The following is a 19,180-nucleotide window of genomic DNA, read 5'->3' as shown; positions in this document are numbered from 1 at the left end:
ACTCGTACATGGACACCTAATTTTGAACCATCCATTCTAGAGATGTTGCACGACAAAATTTATAAACTTATCCAAACCATCATAAAATCAAGATTCAATTCTCCGTGGAAAATTTTCTCTCATACATCCACTCTCTTCCGAATTTGATTCATTTTACTATCTATCATACACAAACAATATAAATCAAATAAAGTACAATAATATTTTTGAATTATTTAGCCCACAAATTAAAATATTCATCAAATAAAAGTTTTACCTTTTAATAATTGGAAAATGCCAAGTTGAGCCGACGATGGGAAACACCTCCAAATCGCAAAAATCTTAGGCAAGAAACAATATAAATCAAATCAAGTGTAATAATACTTTGAGTTATTTAGCCCACAAATAAGAATAACTAACAAATCAAATATCATAATATAGATCAAATCGAGTATAATAATATTGTGAATTATTTAGTCCACAAATTTAAAAGAATATCTAACAAATCAAGTATATAATAATTTAGCCCACAAATTTAGAAGAATAGCTAACAAATCATGTATAATAATTTAGCCCACAACTTTAGAAGAATGTCTTACAAATTATGTATAATAATTTAGCCCACAACTTTAAAGAATATCTAACAAATCAAGTATAATAATTTAGCCCACAACTTTAGAAGAATAACTAGCAAATCAAAGTTTTACCTTTTAATAATTGGAAAATGCCAAGTTGGGCCGACGTAATAGCGAAACACCTCCAAATCGCATAAATCTTAGTCAAGAAACAATATAAATCAAATCAAGTGTAATAATACTTTGAGTTATTTAGCCCACAAATAAGAATAACTAACAAATCAAATATCATAATATAGATCAAATCGAGTACACCAATATTTTGAATTATTAAGCCCACAAATTTAGAAAAACATCTAACAAATCAAGTATAATAATATTATTTAGTCCACAAATTTAAAAGAATATCTAACAAATCAAGTATATAATAATTTAGCCCACAAATTTAAAAGAATAGCTAACAAATCATGTATAATAATTTAGCCCACAACTTTAGAAGAAATATCTTACAAATTATGTATAATAATTTAGCCCACAACTTTTAAGAATATCTAACAAATCAAGTATAATAATTTAGCCCACAACTTTAGAAGAATAACTAGCAAATCAAAGTTTTACCTTTCAATAATTGAAAAATATCAAAATTTGATGAGCTTGCTTCCCCACATTTTTCTACCCCCAATTTTCAATAATGTGAAAATATCAAAATTTAATAAGCTTGCTTCCCCATATCTCTACTCCCAACTTTTATGTAAGTAGATCTGGCAAAATTTTTGCAATGAGTGGAAGCTGATGGCAGAAGGGATGGAAGGGATGGAATCTACGGTGTGGAGAAAGGTAACAAATGAGAAAAGAAGAAAGTAGATTTGGATAAGAACTAAAGTTTGCGAGCACCTATTTTTGCTCACTAATTTGCTAGCAGCTATTATTGCTCACTAATTTGCGAGCACATGTATATTTTGTGACAGATGCGAGCACCCTTTGCTCGCAAACTTTCGAGCACTATAGGTGTGCTCGCAAAATCCCTCATTTTATTCCCGCCGGCAAAAAATGGGTGTAAATGGATGTTGTTTTCGTGTATGCTCGCTATTATGCTCGCAAGTTTGCGAGCAAAAGTCGGTGCTCGTAATAAAGTGGTCACAAGTTTGCGAGCAAAAGTCGTGCTCAATAAAGTGGTCACAAAGCGTAGCTTTTTTTGTAGTGATCTTCAAGTGAAAATCTTACTATGACAAACATAACTTAAAAAAAAATAAAAATAAGTAAATGAGGTGTGCTAAACCCAAGCAATTTTCTTTGGACTTGATGAGAAACATAACTTAAAATAAATGAATAATTTAGTTCTACAATGTTTGATTTATTCTTCATTTTCTATAGTATAACTCAATTATTTGCTGCTGAGAGGTCTGCCCTGTTTTAAAAGTGAAAAATGCAATGAAGAATGCAGAAGCGTTAAAAGGGTATTAGCAACTCTGTAACTAGAATAACTAACTATTCTAATTTGCCAAAGAATTCTTCATTTAATCCGCCAAAGTCACATTTAATGAATTGCCTAATTATTTTAAAGTCTCCCTAAGTTTTTCTGAAATATGTTATAAGTTTACAAAATTGGGAAAAATAATTAATACGGTATTATTTATTTTTATTTTAGTACTTGTTTTTTTAATATGTAAATATTTTAATTTAAATAAAATTATAACAGTAGTACTACTTTTCAACTATTCGGAATTTAAGTAGAATTTGCATTTTCCTATTACTCTTAATTTGAATAAAGATATAAAAAAATGATGAATTAAAAAATAAAGTTGAGACATAATTTAGTTGTTGAGTTGTTAATGCGGCAAATGAAAAGTAGAATTGTAGGAGTATTTGTTATTCATAAACTAAATTGAGCAAAAATTTAAATTTACAGTTCTTAATTGATTTTCAAATTACGAAAATCATGAAGGACGAAACAGAAGTAAATCATAGCTTAAAGAGTTGGAACGGAGTTACCGTACCATGTGATTTATGACGACTCTCATGAGCCAACGACGAGACCCACCTAAATCTACCTATGCTCTTATAATAGTGAGAGAGATTGAAACAATATTTGAAACATACATAGGTTAAGAAAATTAATATGGCATGGTTAAACAAATGATCAACTATGTTTAAAAAAAAGAAAAAAAATACAACTTGATTTTCCTTTAATAACCAAATATTTAACATTTTATTACATACTCTCTTTGTCCCATTAGAAATAAAACGTTTTCCTTTTTGGTTTATCCCATTACAAAAAAAACGTTTCTATAAATGGTAACAATACTCTCTCTATTTTTTCTTCTCTCTTACTTTACTCTCTCTCCATTAACTCACAAAACAACATTATACAAAATCCTGTGCCGAAAAACAAATGTTGCATATTTAATGGGACGGAGGGAGTATTTAGTTTACAATTTCAACACAAGGTCGAAATGTCCGAGTGTTTAAGGAGACAGACTCGAAATCTGTTGGGCTTCGCCTGCGCAGGTTCGAATCCTTCTGTCGCCGATTTATTTTTATGAAATACTTATATAAATTTATAATTTATCACCTTTGTAATAAAACGAGGAGGGAGAAAGAATAATTTTGGGTAGCAATATGTTTTATAAGGCTTAATTTGGGCCTTCCCAATGACACCGCAGCCCATTATATGCTTATATGGTTTGAATCGGCCCATTATCAACAGCACATAGAATTATTACTATTCCTCATTAAGGAAAAGATATATGAACTGAAATTCATTATTTAAAGTATATGGATCATTGGAATGTATTTGATTTAAAAAGAGGTTTTTTGTAAGATCTCATCAATTTTGAACTTACATCAAGATGAGAAGGTTTCATAGAGTGTGCATAATATAGCATGAGGCTAAGTAATCCTAGATTATTATAAAACATTATGTCTACGTATAATTAAACTTAATTATGAAAATATGAAGTTTACATCTAGTGTTTGAGATGACATGACATATAATTCTTTTTTCTTGAATGGACTAGTATAAAACTCGTGACACATTATTAATTACTATTTGTCCCTTACCAATTAGGAATTGAGGTATGTGGTTTGCCTAAAACAACTAAATTTGACAGCACCTATGTATATTGAGTAGATAGCTATATTCTTTTAATGAATTCTAGGTAAGGTATAAACAACATCAATATAGTCAGATCTAGTAATAGGCTACATACCGATAATTCTTTAATTTATATTGCTGAAACCATCTTATTTTAGAAATGATGAATCAATTAAAAAGTAGATGGGCTTAGAGACCTAGCTTAAAAAAAGACATGACAAACTGGATTGACTTCTATTGTTGCTAGACTATAAGACGAGTAATGTTCTTTGTTGTTCACTTTCTCGTGTCTTGCTACGTCGTTCGTTTGTTTTGTTGATCATGTGTTTGTCTGCAAGTTTGATGTAACTTCTGAGTTACTTGTGATTTGGTTAGGCTTTGTTTTGTTTTGATTATTATTTTTATTTAAAGAGTAGTTGATAGTATTTTGTTTAGGCAAAAATTTGCTCGTGTGGGTTTGAACCATTTTATTTCATCAAAAATTTGTATGTCTCTTCATAATGATTAGAGTTTGCTAATAGGATAATAATTGAGCAAAAAGTGCAACATAACGTTATAACTTATAAGGTTAATCCCAATTCAAAAAATTAACGAATTTCAAACACCGTTAAAGAATTTATGTCTCTTCATAATGATTCGAGTTTGTTATACATTTTTTTGTTGTAAAGCGAGAAGAAAAAGGTTCCCTTCCTAACTTCCTTGACCCCAAATTTTATGAGTAAACATTAATAATAGGAGTATTTATTTTTCAAAGATAGGGATCCAATGAAAGAGGCCCACGCTCCAATTAATTTAATTTTTGATTAGGACAATTATTTTTGAAAAAAACTAAAGTTCTTGTCTAATCCCACTAAAAAGTTTAGCTAGTAAAAGTATTAACCAAAAGTCGATCTAGCAACAATTATATACCAAATAAATAGGTATTTTATATTGATAGTGAAAACCTCGAGAAATACTTCCTGGAGCGGTCACTTAGGTATAAAGTTTGAGTGTTGGGTCAATTCATTATTTTTATTATATTTTTTTCTCTTTGGATATGATTATTGGTCTTATTATTATAATCCTTTCTACTTTGGTGCGCGCGGTAGACCTAATTTAATCTATAGTAGTAGTATATAATTGAGCTACACATGTTGATATTATAATTTAAACTTTTATATTTGATGAATTTCATTCGAATCCTTCTAATATACTACTAATTATTTATATCTTGAAAACACTATGCATCAAATAATACAACCAACTAATTAATACAATATTGATATCTTCTCAATTAAACATATCGAAATTTATCTTGTCAAGCAAATCATATATTTTGTATTTTAATTATATCATTAATATCCATAAGTATATATAGTGACATACAATATCTATACAATCAGGGGGTGTTCGGTTTGCAAGATTGTATCCGGGATTAAATATATAGTTTGTTTGGTTCATAAGATTCAATTCTACAATTCAATCTTAAATAGATAATCATAAAATGATTAGTCATAACTAATCTCCTATGACTAAAATAATTTCTCAATCAATCTTAAATTATATATTGATATTTTATCTTGAAAATTGAACACCACCTCGCGGGATAAAAATACATGATACTCTGTATTCAAATAGAGAATGCTAGTGCACATTATATAATAATTCTATACCAAACAACTCATATCAAGTAGACAAGTGTAGATGGCCCTAATTAAAAATTTATAAAATAATCTTCCAATCCTTTCACAAATAAATATGCCTTACATATAAAAAGCAACACAGTAGATTACCAACAACTTTTTTTGTACTTATTTAAATATATAAGCTCAACTAGAAAATGACGGCCACCAACATAGAAAAATATAAAGCCAAGCTTTTCTTCAATTTGCTCCAAAGCTAATCTTAATCCATTATGAAAATTCAAAATAATTATGATTTGTTTTTCTTAACTTCTTAAGTAGTCTTAATAATTAAGTAAAAAGGTATTGTTAACTCCCGTTTCTTACGCCGCACATACACGCTTATAGGGTAAAAAGTCTAATTAAGCTTATATTTATAGGGCTAACAAAACATGTGGTTTCACTCTAAATTTATTATGACAAAAGTATATTATCATAAAAGTAAAAAAGTGTTTACATTTTCACACTAATGGCGATTTCTACTAGATTTCAACCTTACATAGTACTCTATCTTTATCAACGAAGTTTCTTTCTTCTTTATCTCAAGTCGAATCTACTCATACAAAATATGAAAAATTGATGTAAAAATTATGATTAAAAAGTACTCTCTCCGTCCCATAGTACATGTCACACTTGAGACTTGGCACGAAATTTTAGGAAGTGTTATTTTGTGTGTTAGATGGAGAGAGAAAATAGTATATTTATATTAATGTGAGAGAGAGCTTTTTCTAGAAAAGGAAATGTGACATCTTTTATGGGACAAACTAAAAAGGAAAGTGTGACATCTACTGTGAGACGGAGGGAGCAGTAAATGTTTGTGCATGTATAATAATATTAACTTGGTTTATGCATGTTTGAGTCCATTGATTTTGATAGTAATATATAATAATAATAATAAAAGAAAATGGGGAATAGTTTTATGGCGCTAGGACGGCACAATGAAGTCCTTTTTTGTTAAAACTAAAAATGGTAGAGATTTAATTTAAATCTAATTCATTTTATTCTCAAAGTCTCACTACTCAATTGACGTGGGATATTACATGAGTGGAAGCTCAACTATGGAGAAGTCACGTTATAAACAAAAAAATACTGTGGAGATAAAGGGCTTGGTCGGTGGACTTATAAACAAATTAAACCCAAGACACTAACACTCGTTATACTCTGCTCAATTTTTTAAAAATATATTCATATGGACGACACGAGTTTTGATATGCAATTAATAAAGTTTGAGAGAGAAAAAGACTGTATAAAGTAGAAGAGAAAAAGAAGAAATTAAATGACAGGTAAATTTTTATAAAAATGAGACTAATTTTAGTGGACGGAACAAATAGTAAAATAAGACGTATACAATATTTCCTCCGTCTACAAATTTTTGGACACAATATTTCCTCCGTTCACGAAAAATGTCTGCCATACATTTATAATGTGATAACTTTGTTGTGAACCAAAATTTCAGAAATAAAACTATTTTACAATTGATATGTATAGATATAAAAGAGGTGCTCACGGGCGCTTCATATGAAATCAAATTATACCATTCTTTCTTAAAATAAAAAAGTAGATATAATTTCATTAATTCCTTGTTTCCCCTAGTTAGCGATATTACCAAAAACGTCGTTTCGTATAAAAAATAAATTAAGTGCCCGAAATTCATAATCTTTTATTCAATTATAGAATATTTTGTCATTTATAACAACATAAAGCAATGGTAATTAAGTATCGCTATCAAATGATCCCAAGCTGCTTATCATTATAAAGAAAGAAACAGACAATTATAGATATCCAACCTAATAACCCTAGCTAGCTAAGTAATCCCACCCTCCCTAGAACAACCTAGTTTTCAAATTCATTCCCTAATTAAACAACATTAATTAATTACTCAATTTCTACTTACAAATACAATGTATTATTATTATTAATTATTATGAAAAAAATAGGTGAAAATAGATAATAACAATAGTTAGCTAGTGAGAGTTATAGACTGCCCCAATCTAAGGAAGTCACAACCAATTTGTTTTCTGGCCTGAAAACACTCAGCATCACCTTTCTTTTGTCGGATTATATATTTTTTTAAAATAAAGCTAAAGCAAGAATAATAAAATGGTCATTAATTTCAATGAAAAAAAGGACATACAAAGAGGTGGGGTTAATTAGTTAACCCCACAAGTATAAAATACTCTATTTCATGATAGTGAAATGGTGGTTTTTAATTTCTTCTACTTCCACTTCTGGGAAACCAAACTCAGTTTTGAAAGGTGCACAAAATTAGGAAATAGGACAAAGTTTTGATTATATTTATATCCAATTTAGAGAGAGAGAGAGGAAGAGGTTGTTAAAGACTTGATTTTGATTTTTGGAGAGTTAACAAATGATGGCTGGAAACCCTAATTGGTGGAGCATGAATGGCATGCATCCACAGCTCTCTTCTCAACTCATCTATGGCGCTTCCAATTCCCCGAATAATCCTTCTCCTCCCGATCTTCACCACCCGACCCCGGACTTCCCGGTTAGGTCATGGAGCCAGCTTCTTCTGTAATACTAATAATAACCCTCTCTTTGTTTGGTTTTTTTTTTTTTTTTTTTTATTTTTTTTAAGCCCTAATTTTGATTCTCATGTGTATACGAAGTGGCGGATTGGGGGCGGGCGAGGAGGAGAGGTTCGGAGCGAGTCTTTTCCAGCAGCAGAAGAAGATTGAGAATTGGGAAGAGCAAGTCTTGAATTTGAACCCTTCTTTTTCAAGAAATGATGTGAAGCCACAGATATATGATCAAGATCAGTTTCAAGCCAATAGCGGCTGGCCACGTCAGCACCCAGTTTCCTCACCAACCTCCTGTGTAACCACCCTGAGCTTCTCCGCGGCCGCGGAGAGGAAGAAGCAGCAGCAGCAGCACAACCAGGAGCATTCATCTGAGGTGAGAAGAGGCTAATTCAATTAATTAAACCCTTTTTTAAAAAATGTAAAAATTTATTGGAGAAAAGAGTAAAGGGAGGGAAAGGTGAAAAATGAGAATCATTTCTTAGGATGATAATTGATGTTTAATAAAGTCTCATTATTACTCTAACGAATTAGGAATTTTTTTTTGAAAAAAAGGTGATTTGATGTGTTCAAATTAACTGGATTAGTAGTAGTAATCTTTTTTCCATTTAATTAATTGTTGAATTTATACTCAATTTGAGAAATTTTGTGTGAATTTTTCTTTGTGAAAAAGTGCAATAGCACGAGTACAGGTGGGGCATCTAAGAAGGCTAGGGTTCAACAGTCTTCAGCCCAACCAGCTTTGAAGGTGAGGAATCTCTCTTTTTCTCTTTTTGATGCCTTCTTTCTATCTATAATAATTTATTTAATTTTTTTTTTTTGCAGTTCTTGAGAATCTTAGACATAAATTTATGGGCTTAACTGCATGAGCATCAATTTATTTATTTTATTACAATAATAAATTAATAATGGCATTGATGCAGGTGAGAAAGGAGAAGTTAGGGGATAGAATAACAGCTCTTCACCAACTTGTTTCTCCATTTGGGAAGGTAAATTTATTTCTCTAAATCTTACCATTTTTACATACATAATCAGTTCAATTGTTGTATTCACTGCTATATTTAACATAATTTTTCCATTTAATTAATTTACGCAACATCTTTTTTCCACATGATTTCAAGAATTATAAGCTGATTAACATAAAAGTCTTTAAAGTAAAACTATTTTATATCATGATTAATCAGTAAAACATCATGTATAGAGAAAAAGGGAGAGAGAGAGAGAGGCTCCTTTTGTTTGCTTTATGATATGAACTGAGCTTGTTTTTTTTTTTTTTTTTTGAGATTAAAGAAAAGTTTCAAAGTGTTGTGGTATGTTTCTCTTTTGCAGACTGACACTGCTTCAGTCTTGTCAGAAGCCATTGGTTACATTAGATTCCTTCAGGGTCAAATTGAGGTAATCTACTCTTTCCTTTCCTCCTGCAAAACCAATTTATTTATATTTTTAAAAATCATATTACTCAATTATTTCATATCCCATATTCAAGAAAAGCATAAAATCCAATTTTCTCTAATTGCTAGGAAATCAAGCACAATTGGTACGAAAATTGATTACCCGACTAGGCCAAAAATCACTGTTAATAGTAGTCGCTACAAATGCATTTTTTTTTTTCGTCTGTCCCTGATTGAAAATCTCTCTAGTAGAGAATTTTCGACGAAGACATTATCTACTCTACTATTGCAATGAATAACTATTCATAACAAGAGAAAAAACCCTAATAAACATACTTATAATCTAACTAGAATTCTTTAGAATCTATCCAAAATATCCAATTTTATTAGTATTATCTATATAAGCCAAAGAAATAGTAATGACTAGTAATTTTGATGTGCAGGCACTAAGCTCCCCATACATGCGCAATGCAGCAGGAAACACAGTACACCACCAACATTCTGTAAATAAGTACCCATATACACATGCGCATTTTCTTACACATTTTCCAATGCACGACCAAGATTTTTTTGCACACTATTGGGAAATGTGACACACATTTTTTTATTAAAAAAACAAGAAAAAATAATTAATTTTATTTTGGCAGCTGGTTCAAGAAAGGAATTCTTTGTTTCCCGAAGAGCCTTCTCAGGTATTTATGCTACCTTTATTGGATCTATCACCTCCTAAAAAGAGGCTTTAATTGGTAAAGTGAATTTGTTAAGCAAAGTGCTTCGTGTAAAGAAAACATGCATTTTTTCTGCTTTATCTCAAAGTAATTAATTTTACTTGTTTTGAATTTTTCTTTGTGTAAAGAAAACATGCATTTTTTCTGCTTTATCTCAAAGTAATTAATTTTACTTGTTTTGAATTTTTCTTTGTGAATTTCGATACCAAGAAAGTGAGATGATGAAAGTTACAAAGATGGGCATTTCATATTTCTTTTATTTTTTATTCACATTATTTATTTGTGTAATGTTTTGTAACAGTTCTTGAATGATAGTATTTCCATGGAAGGAAGAGGAGCTTCTGATCAGGTAAACTTGTCACAGTATTTATTTATTTTTCTTTATTTAGGGGAAAAATAATACTAAACAAACTAAATTTTCTTTTTTTTTCCAAAATGGGGGACCTTAATTATTGGTAGTGTGGTGTTACTTTATTTTCAGATACAGTAGCTAAAGAAACTAAATTTTCAATCAGATCATAAGAGGCAGTTTTGAAACTAACAATTTGCGGAATGATTAATCTTTTGGAAGTAATAGAAAATTATGGATAATTTTCAATAAGAAAGATTTTCATTGTTAAAGATTGTGTAAAATTATGGAGTCTTTCCTTAAAAGTATCAGTTTGTAGGAAATTCATGGAGAGTTCATTACCATTTTTGGAAATTCTGTAACAAATTATCAATTAATTGAACGAATAACTCAGACGCATGCATTTGTGATCATCATCATATGACTAATTAAATTACCATATGCAAGCACATTTTTGCTATACATCTTATGGGTTTTATATACTAGTACTATATATAAAAGACTAATGCGATATGATTTGAATTAGTAATTGTTTTAAATGAAATAGTACTATAAAGCTTCAAAAATGTAAATAAATAAACTAGTGTCAAAACAATTGAAATACTAAACACTAGTGAACAGGATAATGTATTTTTTTTCCATTCGATCAATTGTAATAGTATATGAACTTGGTAACATACTTGATAAAATTTACTAATATACTTTCTCATAAGTTCATACTCTTGCATTTGTGAGTTATACTAAGTATTTAATTTATTTCTCAATTTTGAAAATAGATGTACTAGAAAACAATCACATAGTAGTACTAATTATTTATATTGTCTAAAAATAAACAAAATTAATGTTCAGGATTCACAAGGTCGGTCTGATTTAAGGAGTAGAGGGCTTTGCTTAGTTCCGATTTCATGCACACAACACGTGGGAAATGAGAACGGTGCCGATTACTGGGCTCCGGCTGCGTTCGGGGGCGGCTTTTGATTTTCCGGCTAACTCTGCCGCCGTCTGCCAGCTGTAACATCAGAAGCAGTCATTCTCCAAAAACTAAGGCTGACTGCTTATGATGCTATATGTTTATATTATGTGCATGTAAACTCATCAATAGGGGGAAATTAACAAAAAAATGGATTAAATATGTTTTCGAAATCCTCTCTGTAATTAACCTAAATAATATGCTATTGTATGCATGCATGTTGCTTATTTATGATGTTAGCATTTTAATATATTTCGTGATTTCAATAATATATTTTTCTATCTTTTCATTTGTCGTGTGCACTAGTTTATAGGTTTGTGTTAAAATGACAACCCCTCTTAAAGTACACCGTGACACCACTTATACAACAATATTCTAAACGCTACACAACAATATTACAAACACTACACAACAATCTATAGATTGTTGTATAGTGTGTCGGATATTGCTGGACAAGAAAAATTACTGTATAAGGTGCAGCATATTGCTGGCCGTCTTTTTTGGGGGTCTTTTTTTTTGCCATGTGGCAACTTATTATTCGTCCACATGTACAAATGATTGGCTAGGAATAGTGGTATGATGTTATTTTAAGGGGTGGTGGCACCCTAATATGCCCCCTAGTTTATATATTGTTTCATTTATCGTGCACAAAAAAGTAATAATTCCAACATTTTTAAAACTGTGTTAATCATTTGAAAATTATGTTTCGTGAAAAAACATTACTTCAAAATTTGTTTTTGAAATATATTTGAATTGCCGCATGCATATCTAGTATAATCCATAGCTAAACGTTAAGACTTATCTGATTATTTACTGGTAATAGAATAAAAGGATTTCATATCGACAAATCTTGAGATAATGATTGTTGCACATCAACATTTGTCTGATCTGCTAATTTTCTATTGATAACACAACTATAACTATCATATACAGAGTAAATTTAACAGACCTAATAATGTTTGTATAGTTCTAAATAATAAGTAGTGGCAAAAACAATTGCAATAATTGATTTACACGTTCAATTTCAGAATATAAGATCGAGCACTCATTTTGCAGGAAAAGTGAATACATTACATTTACACGTTTCTATTTAATATTTTTCTCTATATGCAGTGTTCATAAAATAAATGATGATGCCTAACTTTCCGAGTCAACCAACTAAGATTAAAATACCAACGTATATTTATTTAAATTAAAAATATGCAGATGTAAGCACCTTTCCTCCACCACCATCATATACTTCAGATTTAAAATTAATATTTTCTTTAAATAATAAAGATTATAAAATCAAAAAATTAATGTTTTATTTTATTAGCATTCTTCTTAAATTTCGCAATTAACAATGTGACACGCTATATTGAAATGAAATAGTGAAAAATGGAAGACTAACAACTCTCATACTAACAAGATAGTGTATAAATTGAACATATTTATAAAAAAAGATAAATTTTTAAATAAATCACGAAAGATGGTCAAATTGAGGATGTTAATGTGGTGACTGTCGTGCTTAAAATTGACTGCCAAATCATTGTGTATTTCGTTGAAAATAAGACCGATGAGATAATTCTGAAATATACAAACTTTTTGATTTATAAGTTTTTTAAAAATTTGTATGGATCGAAATTTGACATTTTTCGTGAGCATCCCGTCCCGCCTAATTTCTTCTTCACAACGAGACTCTCGTTGGTACGGACACCAACGAGACGGGCGAAAACCATCACACCAATTGCGGAACGAAACACATAAATTATTGGAGTGACAGCAACGACATTGTGAAGTTATACCTTTGTTCCTAACTCATATCTACAAGGATAAAGTATAGAACTATTACATACTTCTTCTAATTTGTCTGCTTTAGGCTCCACCAATATCTGTATACCAACAAAAAAATATTGTAGTGTAACCAAAATTTAGGAATATTTTGTAATACACGTGGGAGCAATACCATCATTGATACATTCGATGAATATGAATTTGGAATAAAAATTTAGTACTATAGTATCTTGTTTGCGTGACATTATATTCGATGTATGCACAAAATGGATATTAACGTATTCCGTTGAAAAATGCTACTATGAAATTAATAACAAGATAAAATTAGAACTATGAGTCTCAATCAATGAATTAATTTGAATTAGTATATGTATTTAAATGGAAGATTTTTTTTGTCTTCGTATTATGAATTTTGTTGTTTACTTTTGATTCACTGACTTCACGACTACATATATTTGAAATATAATGTGTACACGTTTTGTTTGATATCAACCCAAAGCTCAACTTTTGAGACACGATTCCATTCCTAATTAACTTAAACTGAAAAATGAAAATTGTAGAAATGGGATTTTACAATAATAACAACAATGACTAATTTTAATCCGATTTTTTTATCAAATTAAAAGGTCACATTTTAAATTAATTTAGTGAGCAAAAATTGTCAAAAGTGCCAAAATTCTTTTGTACAAATATTATGTTCTAGTTTCATCCACTAACAAGAACCTGCCAAAAATTTTAAACCTTTTTTCTGTCGTAAGTATGACGTCATAAATCCATCACCTACACAATATCATTAAAAATAACTTTAGAATTTCCCTTTTGACAATCCACTTGTTTTCCACTTGCAAAAGGGTATTCTTTTCAATTTATTTTATTTTAAAGTGTACATATGTATATACAGTATTTTAACTAGGTTTAGTTAGTTGGGGTGGGGGATATGTGGCTAAGACAAAGGTCAACACAATCATCAATTCATCAAGTACTAAACTAACATACAAGATGGGCTGTCTGTTTTTGCTTTTCAAAAGGGCTTTAATCTTTCCTCATTTTTATATTTTCAATTTTGGTTGTTTTTGAAAAAGGAGAGAGTGACATCAACGGTTGATTGATTTGGATAAAGGTTAATAATTTTTCACTTTACTTAATTTCTCTTTGGGTTGAGCAACAATTACACCCCAGCCATTGGATAATTGGATTCCAATAATCAACTTTGCTTCCAACAGCCTATTTCCCATTAATCTTTTGTTATTAATTTAGGGGTCCAAATACACTGCATCACTATTGTACTTTAATTGATTATTGATAAAAAAAATTGAAGATAAAAATAATTTTAATTGATGAAAGTAAATGGGAAGCTCTTCCATGAATTTTCATTAAAATTGTGAAATAAGACACCCATGTCAAGATTCTACCATTGGAGTGATATTCTGATAATAAAATTAATACAAATTAAAAAAAAATCAGGATAAAATTGACAAATTGAAAAAATTAAATATATATTAAATGAAATAATTATCAAAGATTAAAGATAAATTTTTAAATTTTTAAATATTGAGATAAAATTGATAAAACTACAACGAAACTTCAATATCTAATTTTAATCGACAAACAATAATTACAAATGAAAAATGTGTTTCGTCTAATATAATGGGTATTCAGCTAGTTTTAGATACGAACATGCCCACTGCTAGCCAATTATAGCCCAAACAAAATACCTTTATATGAATAATAAGAACTTACAGATTTAATGTTTCAACACCACATAACAAATATTTATTTCAGTTGCTGCACTTTTCTAAAATCAAGTTTGCAACAGAATGAAAAGTTCGACACTCTCGAATCATCGAGGAAGCCATTTTCCCCACCATCGAGTAGAAGGTGGCGTCAGAAGCTCAAGCATCGCCTCCTTCTCCTTCGGAGTCAATGGGACTCCTCGGACGAGGTCTAGAGCCATGATATGCACATTATTCTTTCGCCTGTATCTCTTGAATGCCCATATCAACACAGCGCCACCAGTAAGTGTAAGCTGTTTTCAGATTTTGCATAATCGACAACATTAGTGAGGTAACTGGGGAGACGAACGTAAATTACAGAGTGTGCGTCATGCTACTAACCGGTGCCAGCCATATAGCCGCTGTTTGTATATCAAATTTTGGTGTATAAAGCACTGTCTCTCCAAAATCTTCCTCCAGCTTCTTGTAGATCTCTTTGTCATTTTTACCAGACCGAATCTCATCTCGTATTAACTTACACAAACAGAGATGCAAGAGATATCAAAATCAATGTCCACAAACAAATGTATACGCATTACAAAAGCCTAAAGGCTGAACCTTGTCAATTAAATGTGTTCCAAATTTGTCAGTTCCACCAAATTCAAGTCATATATCGAATTACTGTGTTTATCCAAGTGATCCACAAATGACTAAAACTTCTCTTTTAGGGGTAATTCTTCAAATTTGTTTAGATCTAAAACAATAACATGCCCCTCATATGATCCCTATATACATATAAATCGACCAGCTTTAAATTCTAGTCATCCAGTGATTTTTTTACCAACAGGCTTTAACAGAGATGAAGCTCCAGATAAAACATAGTAACAATTTTCCCATCTCACAATAGCATCTTAGAGAACAAGAAGCAAAAGCATGGTATGCACAGAAAGAATCAAATAACAGGCACCTTGCGGAGGAGAATGGCAATGTCAGCTTGCGAGTCTTCAATAGATTGACTACCACATTCAGTGCACCGCACGTTGTGGCTTATATTTCTGGCCCGTGCTTCAACCACTCGATCCTGTCTCACTTCATCCCCATTCTCCATGAACCTTTCACCCTAATGTAACCGCTCTGTGATATGAACAACAAAGAACACGTGTATTTCAGCTATCACTAAAGCCACCATTCAAAACAATGAAATCTAAAGTAAAGATGCAACCATAACAAAACTTGAGCTATTATGATGTACACACAATCGAGCTGAGGTGAGGACAGAAATGCTGTCTTTCTCGACCTTCTACTACAGCTCCAAGACTAATATTGAATATTGATATGATCCTCCTATCCCCTCCCCTAACCCTAAACCCCCAAACCAACACCCAGTCAGAAAATCAAGATTTCTCCATTTCCCTAGTTCGTATAAACTTTTTTTCTACCGACTCTTTCACTATTCGAGCTGCTGGCAAAGGCTAGGCATCAATATCCACACCAGATATCAAAGGCTAACATATGAAATTTCTCAATTTCTACTGGCAAAGAGTTGAATTTCCAGTTTATTTAATAATGAAAAAAGATACAAGTGAGTATTCAATTCAAATGAAAGCCATTCTAGGTCGAATGCTTCAAAACTGAAACATGAATTTGAAAAAAAAAGGTTCTTTTCGATCGAATTCCAGATTCCATACCAAGCTAAACCAGCCAACCAAAATTACCTATATACCTACAAAACATTCTCCAATTTGTCGTTATTTCGCAACAGAAAATCTTATTCCATAACATAAACAATTCCAATTTCGTTTTAGGCCATCTCCAACCGATAATGTCTTGGCAAAATCATCAATAGAAATTCCAATAAGTCTAAGGAGATTAAGGCAGAAGATCTAATGAAAAACTAAGCGAGTAACTCCCCAAAAATGGTGGGAGAAAGATGGAAAGCATAGGTAGATAGAGAATTTGAGATACAGAAAAATACCTTTGATCTCTTCCCAAATTGAAACTGAGAAATTGTGAGCTGAAGAGTTAGATTGAGAGGGTTTAACGATGGGGTTATACCTTTATTCAATGCTTCTCAATTCTAAATCGCGTTTACGGCAACAACGCTTTTTAATGTGTGGAATTAATAAGATTTTTAATTGATTTGTATTTTGCTTTTTATGTGAAACTGAAAAATACATTTGGATAAATAATTTTCTGCTAGAGGTTTTGACTTTTGGTTACATCCCTCATAAACTCAAAATATGAAATATTTTCCATAATTAATTTTGCATTTCATTTCTTCATGCGACGAACTAATGACTTCATTGCCAAAATAATTATTTTTCAAAAATTTATGTGAACATTTCAACCAAATATTTTCTATAAATAGTGTGTTAAACATTCTTGCAATTCTACCATCACATATTCTTTCAATTGCACCTCAACAAGACAAAAAAAAAAAAAAACCATGCCTTGTTACCACATATCCATGTCTACATTTATCATACTCTCTTCTATTTTATTCACTCTGCTTGACATTGACATGCTCAGTTGAATCCTCTGGCGGCATCACCCTCGACTTCTTCCACCGCAACTCGCGCCATTCGCCTTCGTACGACCCTTCCAGCACGCGTTTCCAACGCCTAAGACACGCGTTCGACCGCTCCGTGTCAAGAAAATCCTGGTTGACGGCGGTCTTGCATTCAACATCCACGAAGGCCTTAGTCGGTCCGATCAGCCGTGTGGGGTACGAGTACCTGATGAAGATCAAGGTTGGGACGCCCCCTGTCGAGCAGCTAGCCATCACTGACACGGGAAGCGACCTAACATGGATCCAATGCAAGCCCTGCATACACTGCTATAACCAAACTCTCCCACCCTTCGATCCAATTGTCTTACCGCTCGGTCTCGTGCGGGTCCCACCATTGCACCGCATCATCCGGATCGTGCGGAAGCAAAAACACCTGCCAATATGAGTTCCACGCCGCAGACGGTTCATACAGCTATGGCGAACTTGCAACGGAAACCCTAACCTTCGACGGAGGAGTGTCCTTCCCAGTGGCGGATCCAGAAATTTCATATCGGGGATGCGATAAATAATTATATTGACTTGAAAATGTAAAATCCAGTTCATCAATTTTTTCTCTTAAGACATTTCATTATATAAACAAAAAATTTAGTGTTATTAAACAAAATAATAATAATATGATTATATTTAATCAAACATTATTAGAAACTATATGGAGTAATATTTAATCAAACTCTATAAGAAACTAATAGACACATATGCGCCTGAGAGAAAGTGCGCATTAGAGGATTCGAACCCTGGTCGGCGGTCGACGCTGAGGAATGATGATGCTTCTACCATTACACTACTTTCATATTTTGGGTACAGTGGTACCCCTTGTTATTAATTGGATCCGCCAGTGGTCCTTCCCTAACATGGCCTTCGGTTGTGGTCGCGAGAACGGCTACCCTATAAGCGTCAGTACCGCGTCAGGGATCGTTGGCCTTGGGGCCGGCTCGACGTCCATCATAAACCAGCTAAAAAAGTCCATAGGCGGCAAGTTCTCTTATTGCTTGGCTTTGCGAGACTCTAATGCCACTAGCAAGATCAGCTTTGGCAACAGCGCTGTCGTGGCCGGGCCTAAAGTCGTCTCAACACCATTACTAAGGAACTCGGAAGACACATTCCACTACCTCATACTGGAAGGACTCAGCGTTGGGAGAGAGAGGGTCTGCCGCGTGGATGTGGGCTCCTCCAATGAGGGAAACACCATCATCGACTCAGCGACGACACTGTCGTTCGTCCCTGATGAGATGTACAACAGGGTGGAGGCGGCATTGAAGGACGCAGTCAAGGGAGAGCGCGTAGAGGATCCGCAAAAGGAGTTCGGGTTGTGCTATAAGAACGGGGTGGGTTCAGGTCACCACCACCTATCACAGCTCATTTCAAGAATGCAGATGTGGTTTTGGCACAAGAGAGCATTTTTCTTCAGGTGGAGAAAGGGATTGTTTGTTTCACACTGATGCCGTAGCATCTTGAGGATTTTGCTATCTTTGGGAATCTGCATCAGATGGATTACAGTTTGATCTTGAAAAGAGACCAGTCAACTTTCTGCCTAGAGATTGCTCCAACTCACAATGATCAAAATACTATGGTTTATCATGCTCAATCAAGTGCTTCTAGTGTATGTTTCACTAATTGTTGTGGTTTTACTAATACTAGTGTCTACTCTCGTACGATGCACGGTTCAATTAATTTTATAAAAACTAATTTCATATATCACTTTTTTATTACTTGAATTTGGAAACTAAAAAAAACTAAACTTCCAAAACTTAACATATAATACAAAATATTTACAGCAGACATATATATATAGATTGCATATGTATTTGTTCTAAACTTTTCATCCTATTTTTTTCTCTTCTA

At 32.2% G+C, this 19,180-nt stretch overlaps 3 protein-coding genes across 5 annotated transcripts; 2 read left to right on the top strand and 1 right to left on the bottom strand.

Moving 5' to 3' along the window:
• Positions 1 to 7,513: 7,513 nt before the first annotated feature.
• Positions 7,514 to 11,573, top strand: LOC125204332 (transcription factor bHLH68-like). Of its 3 annotated transcripts, none has more exons than XM_048102954.1 (9): positions 7,514 to 7,841; positions 7,937 to 8,222; positions 8,520 to 8,594; positions 8,770 to 8,835; positions 9,176 to 9,241; positions 9,681 to 9,748; positions 9,885 to 9,929; positions 10,267 to 10,314; positions 11,164 to 11,257. In XM_048102954.1, exons 1-8 carry the CDS (start codon positions 7,678 to 7,680, stop codon positions 10,271 to 10,273), a joined length of 777 nt encoding a protein of 258 aa, XP_047958911.1. In that variant the 5' UTR covers positions 7,514 to 7,677; the 3' UTR covers positions 10,274 to 10,314; positions 11,164 to 11,257. The 3 variants fall into 3 exon arrangements, with proteins under 3 accessions (XP_047958911.1, XP_047958910.1, XP_047958909.1); XM_048102953.1 differs by having other exon boundaries at positions 7,516 to 7,841; positions 9,681 to 9,722; positions 11,164 to 11,573; XM_048102952.1 differs by having other exon boundaries at positions 7,517 to 7,841; positions 9,681 to 9,740; positions 11,164 to 11,573.
• A 3,179-nt stretch (positions 11,574 to 14,752) lies between these two features.
• Positions 14,753 to 16,837, bottom strand: LOC125204650 (cytochrome c-type biogenesis CcmH-like mitochondrial protein). Its single transcript, XM_048103356.1, has 4 exons — positions 16,745 to 16,837; positions 15,737 to 15,903; positions 15,172 to 15,303; positions 14,753 to 15,083 (listed from the first exon to the last, which is right to left on the bottom strand). The coding sequence occupies exons 2-4, from the start codon at positions 15,875 to 15,877 to the stop codon at positions 14,898 to 14,900; spliced, it is 459 nt and encodes a 152-aa protein (XP_047959313.1). The 5' UTR covers positions 15,878 to 15,903; positions 16,745 to 16,837; the 3' UTR covers positions 14,753 to 14,897.
• A 1,352-nt stretch (positions 16,838 to 18,189) lies between these two features.
• LOC125206916 (aspartic proteinase CDR1-like) lies at positions 18,190 to 18,777 on the top strand. The gene has a single exon (XM_048106129.1). The coding sequence runs from the start codon at positions 18,190 to 18,192 to the stop codon at positions 18,775 to 18,777; it is 588 nt and encodes a 195-aa protein (XP_047962086.1).
• Positions 18,778 to 19,180: the final 403 nt, after the last annotated feature.

This window comes from Salvia hispanica, chromosome 2, assembly GCF_023119035.1.
Source record: "Salvia hispanica cultivar TCC Black 2014 chromosome 2, UniMelb_Shisp_WGS_1.0, whole genome shotgun sequence".
Classification (NCBI taxonomy): Eukaryota; Viridiplantae; Streptophyta; class Magnoliopsida; order Lamiales; family Lamiaceae; genus Salvia; species Salvia hispanica.
The sequence above is the reverse complement of the archived record's forward strand: the minus strand, read 5'-3'. Positions and strand labels throughout refer to the sequence as shown.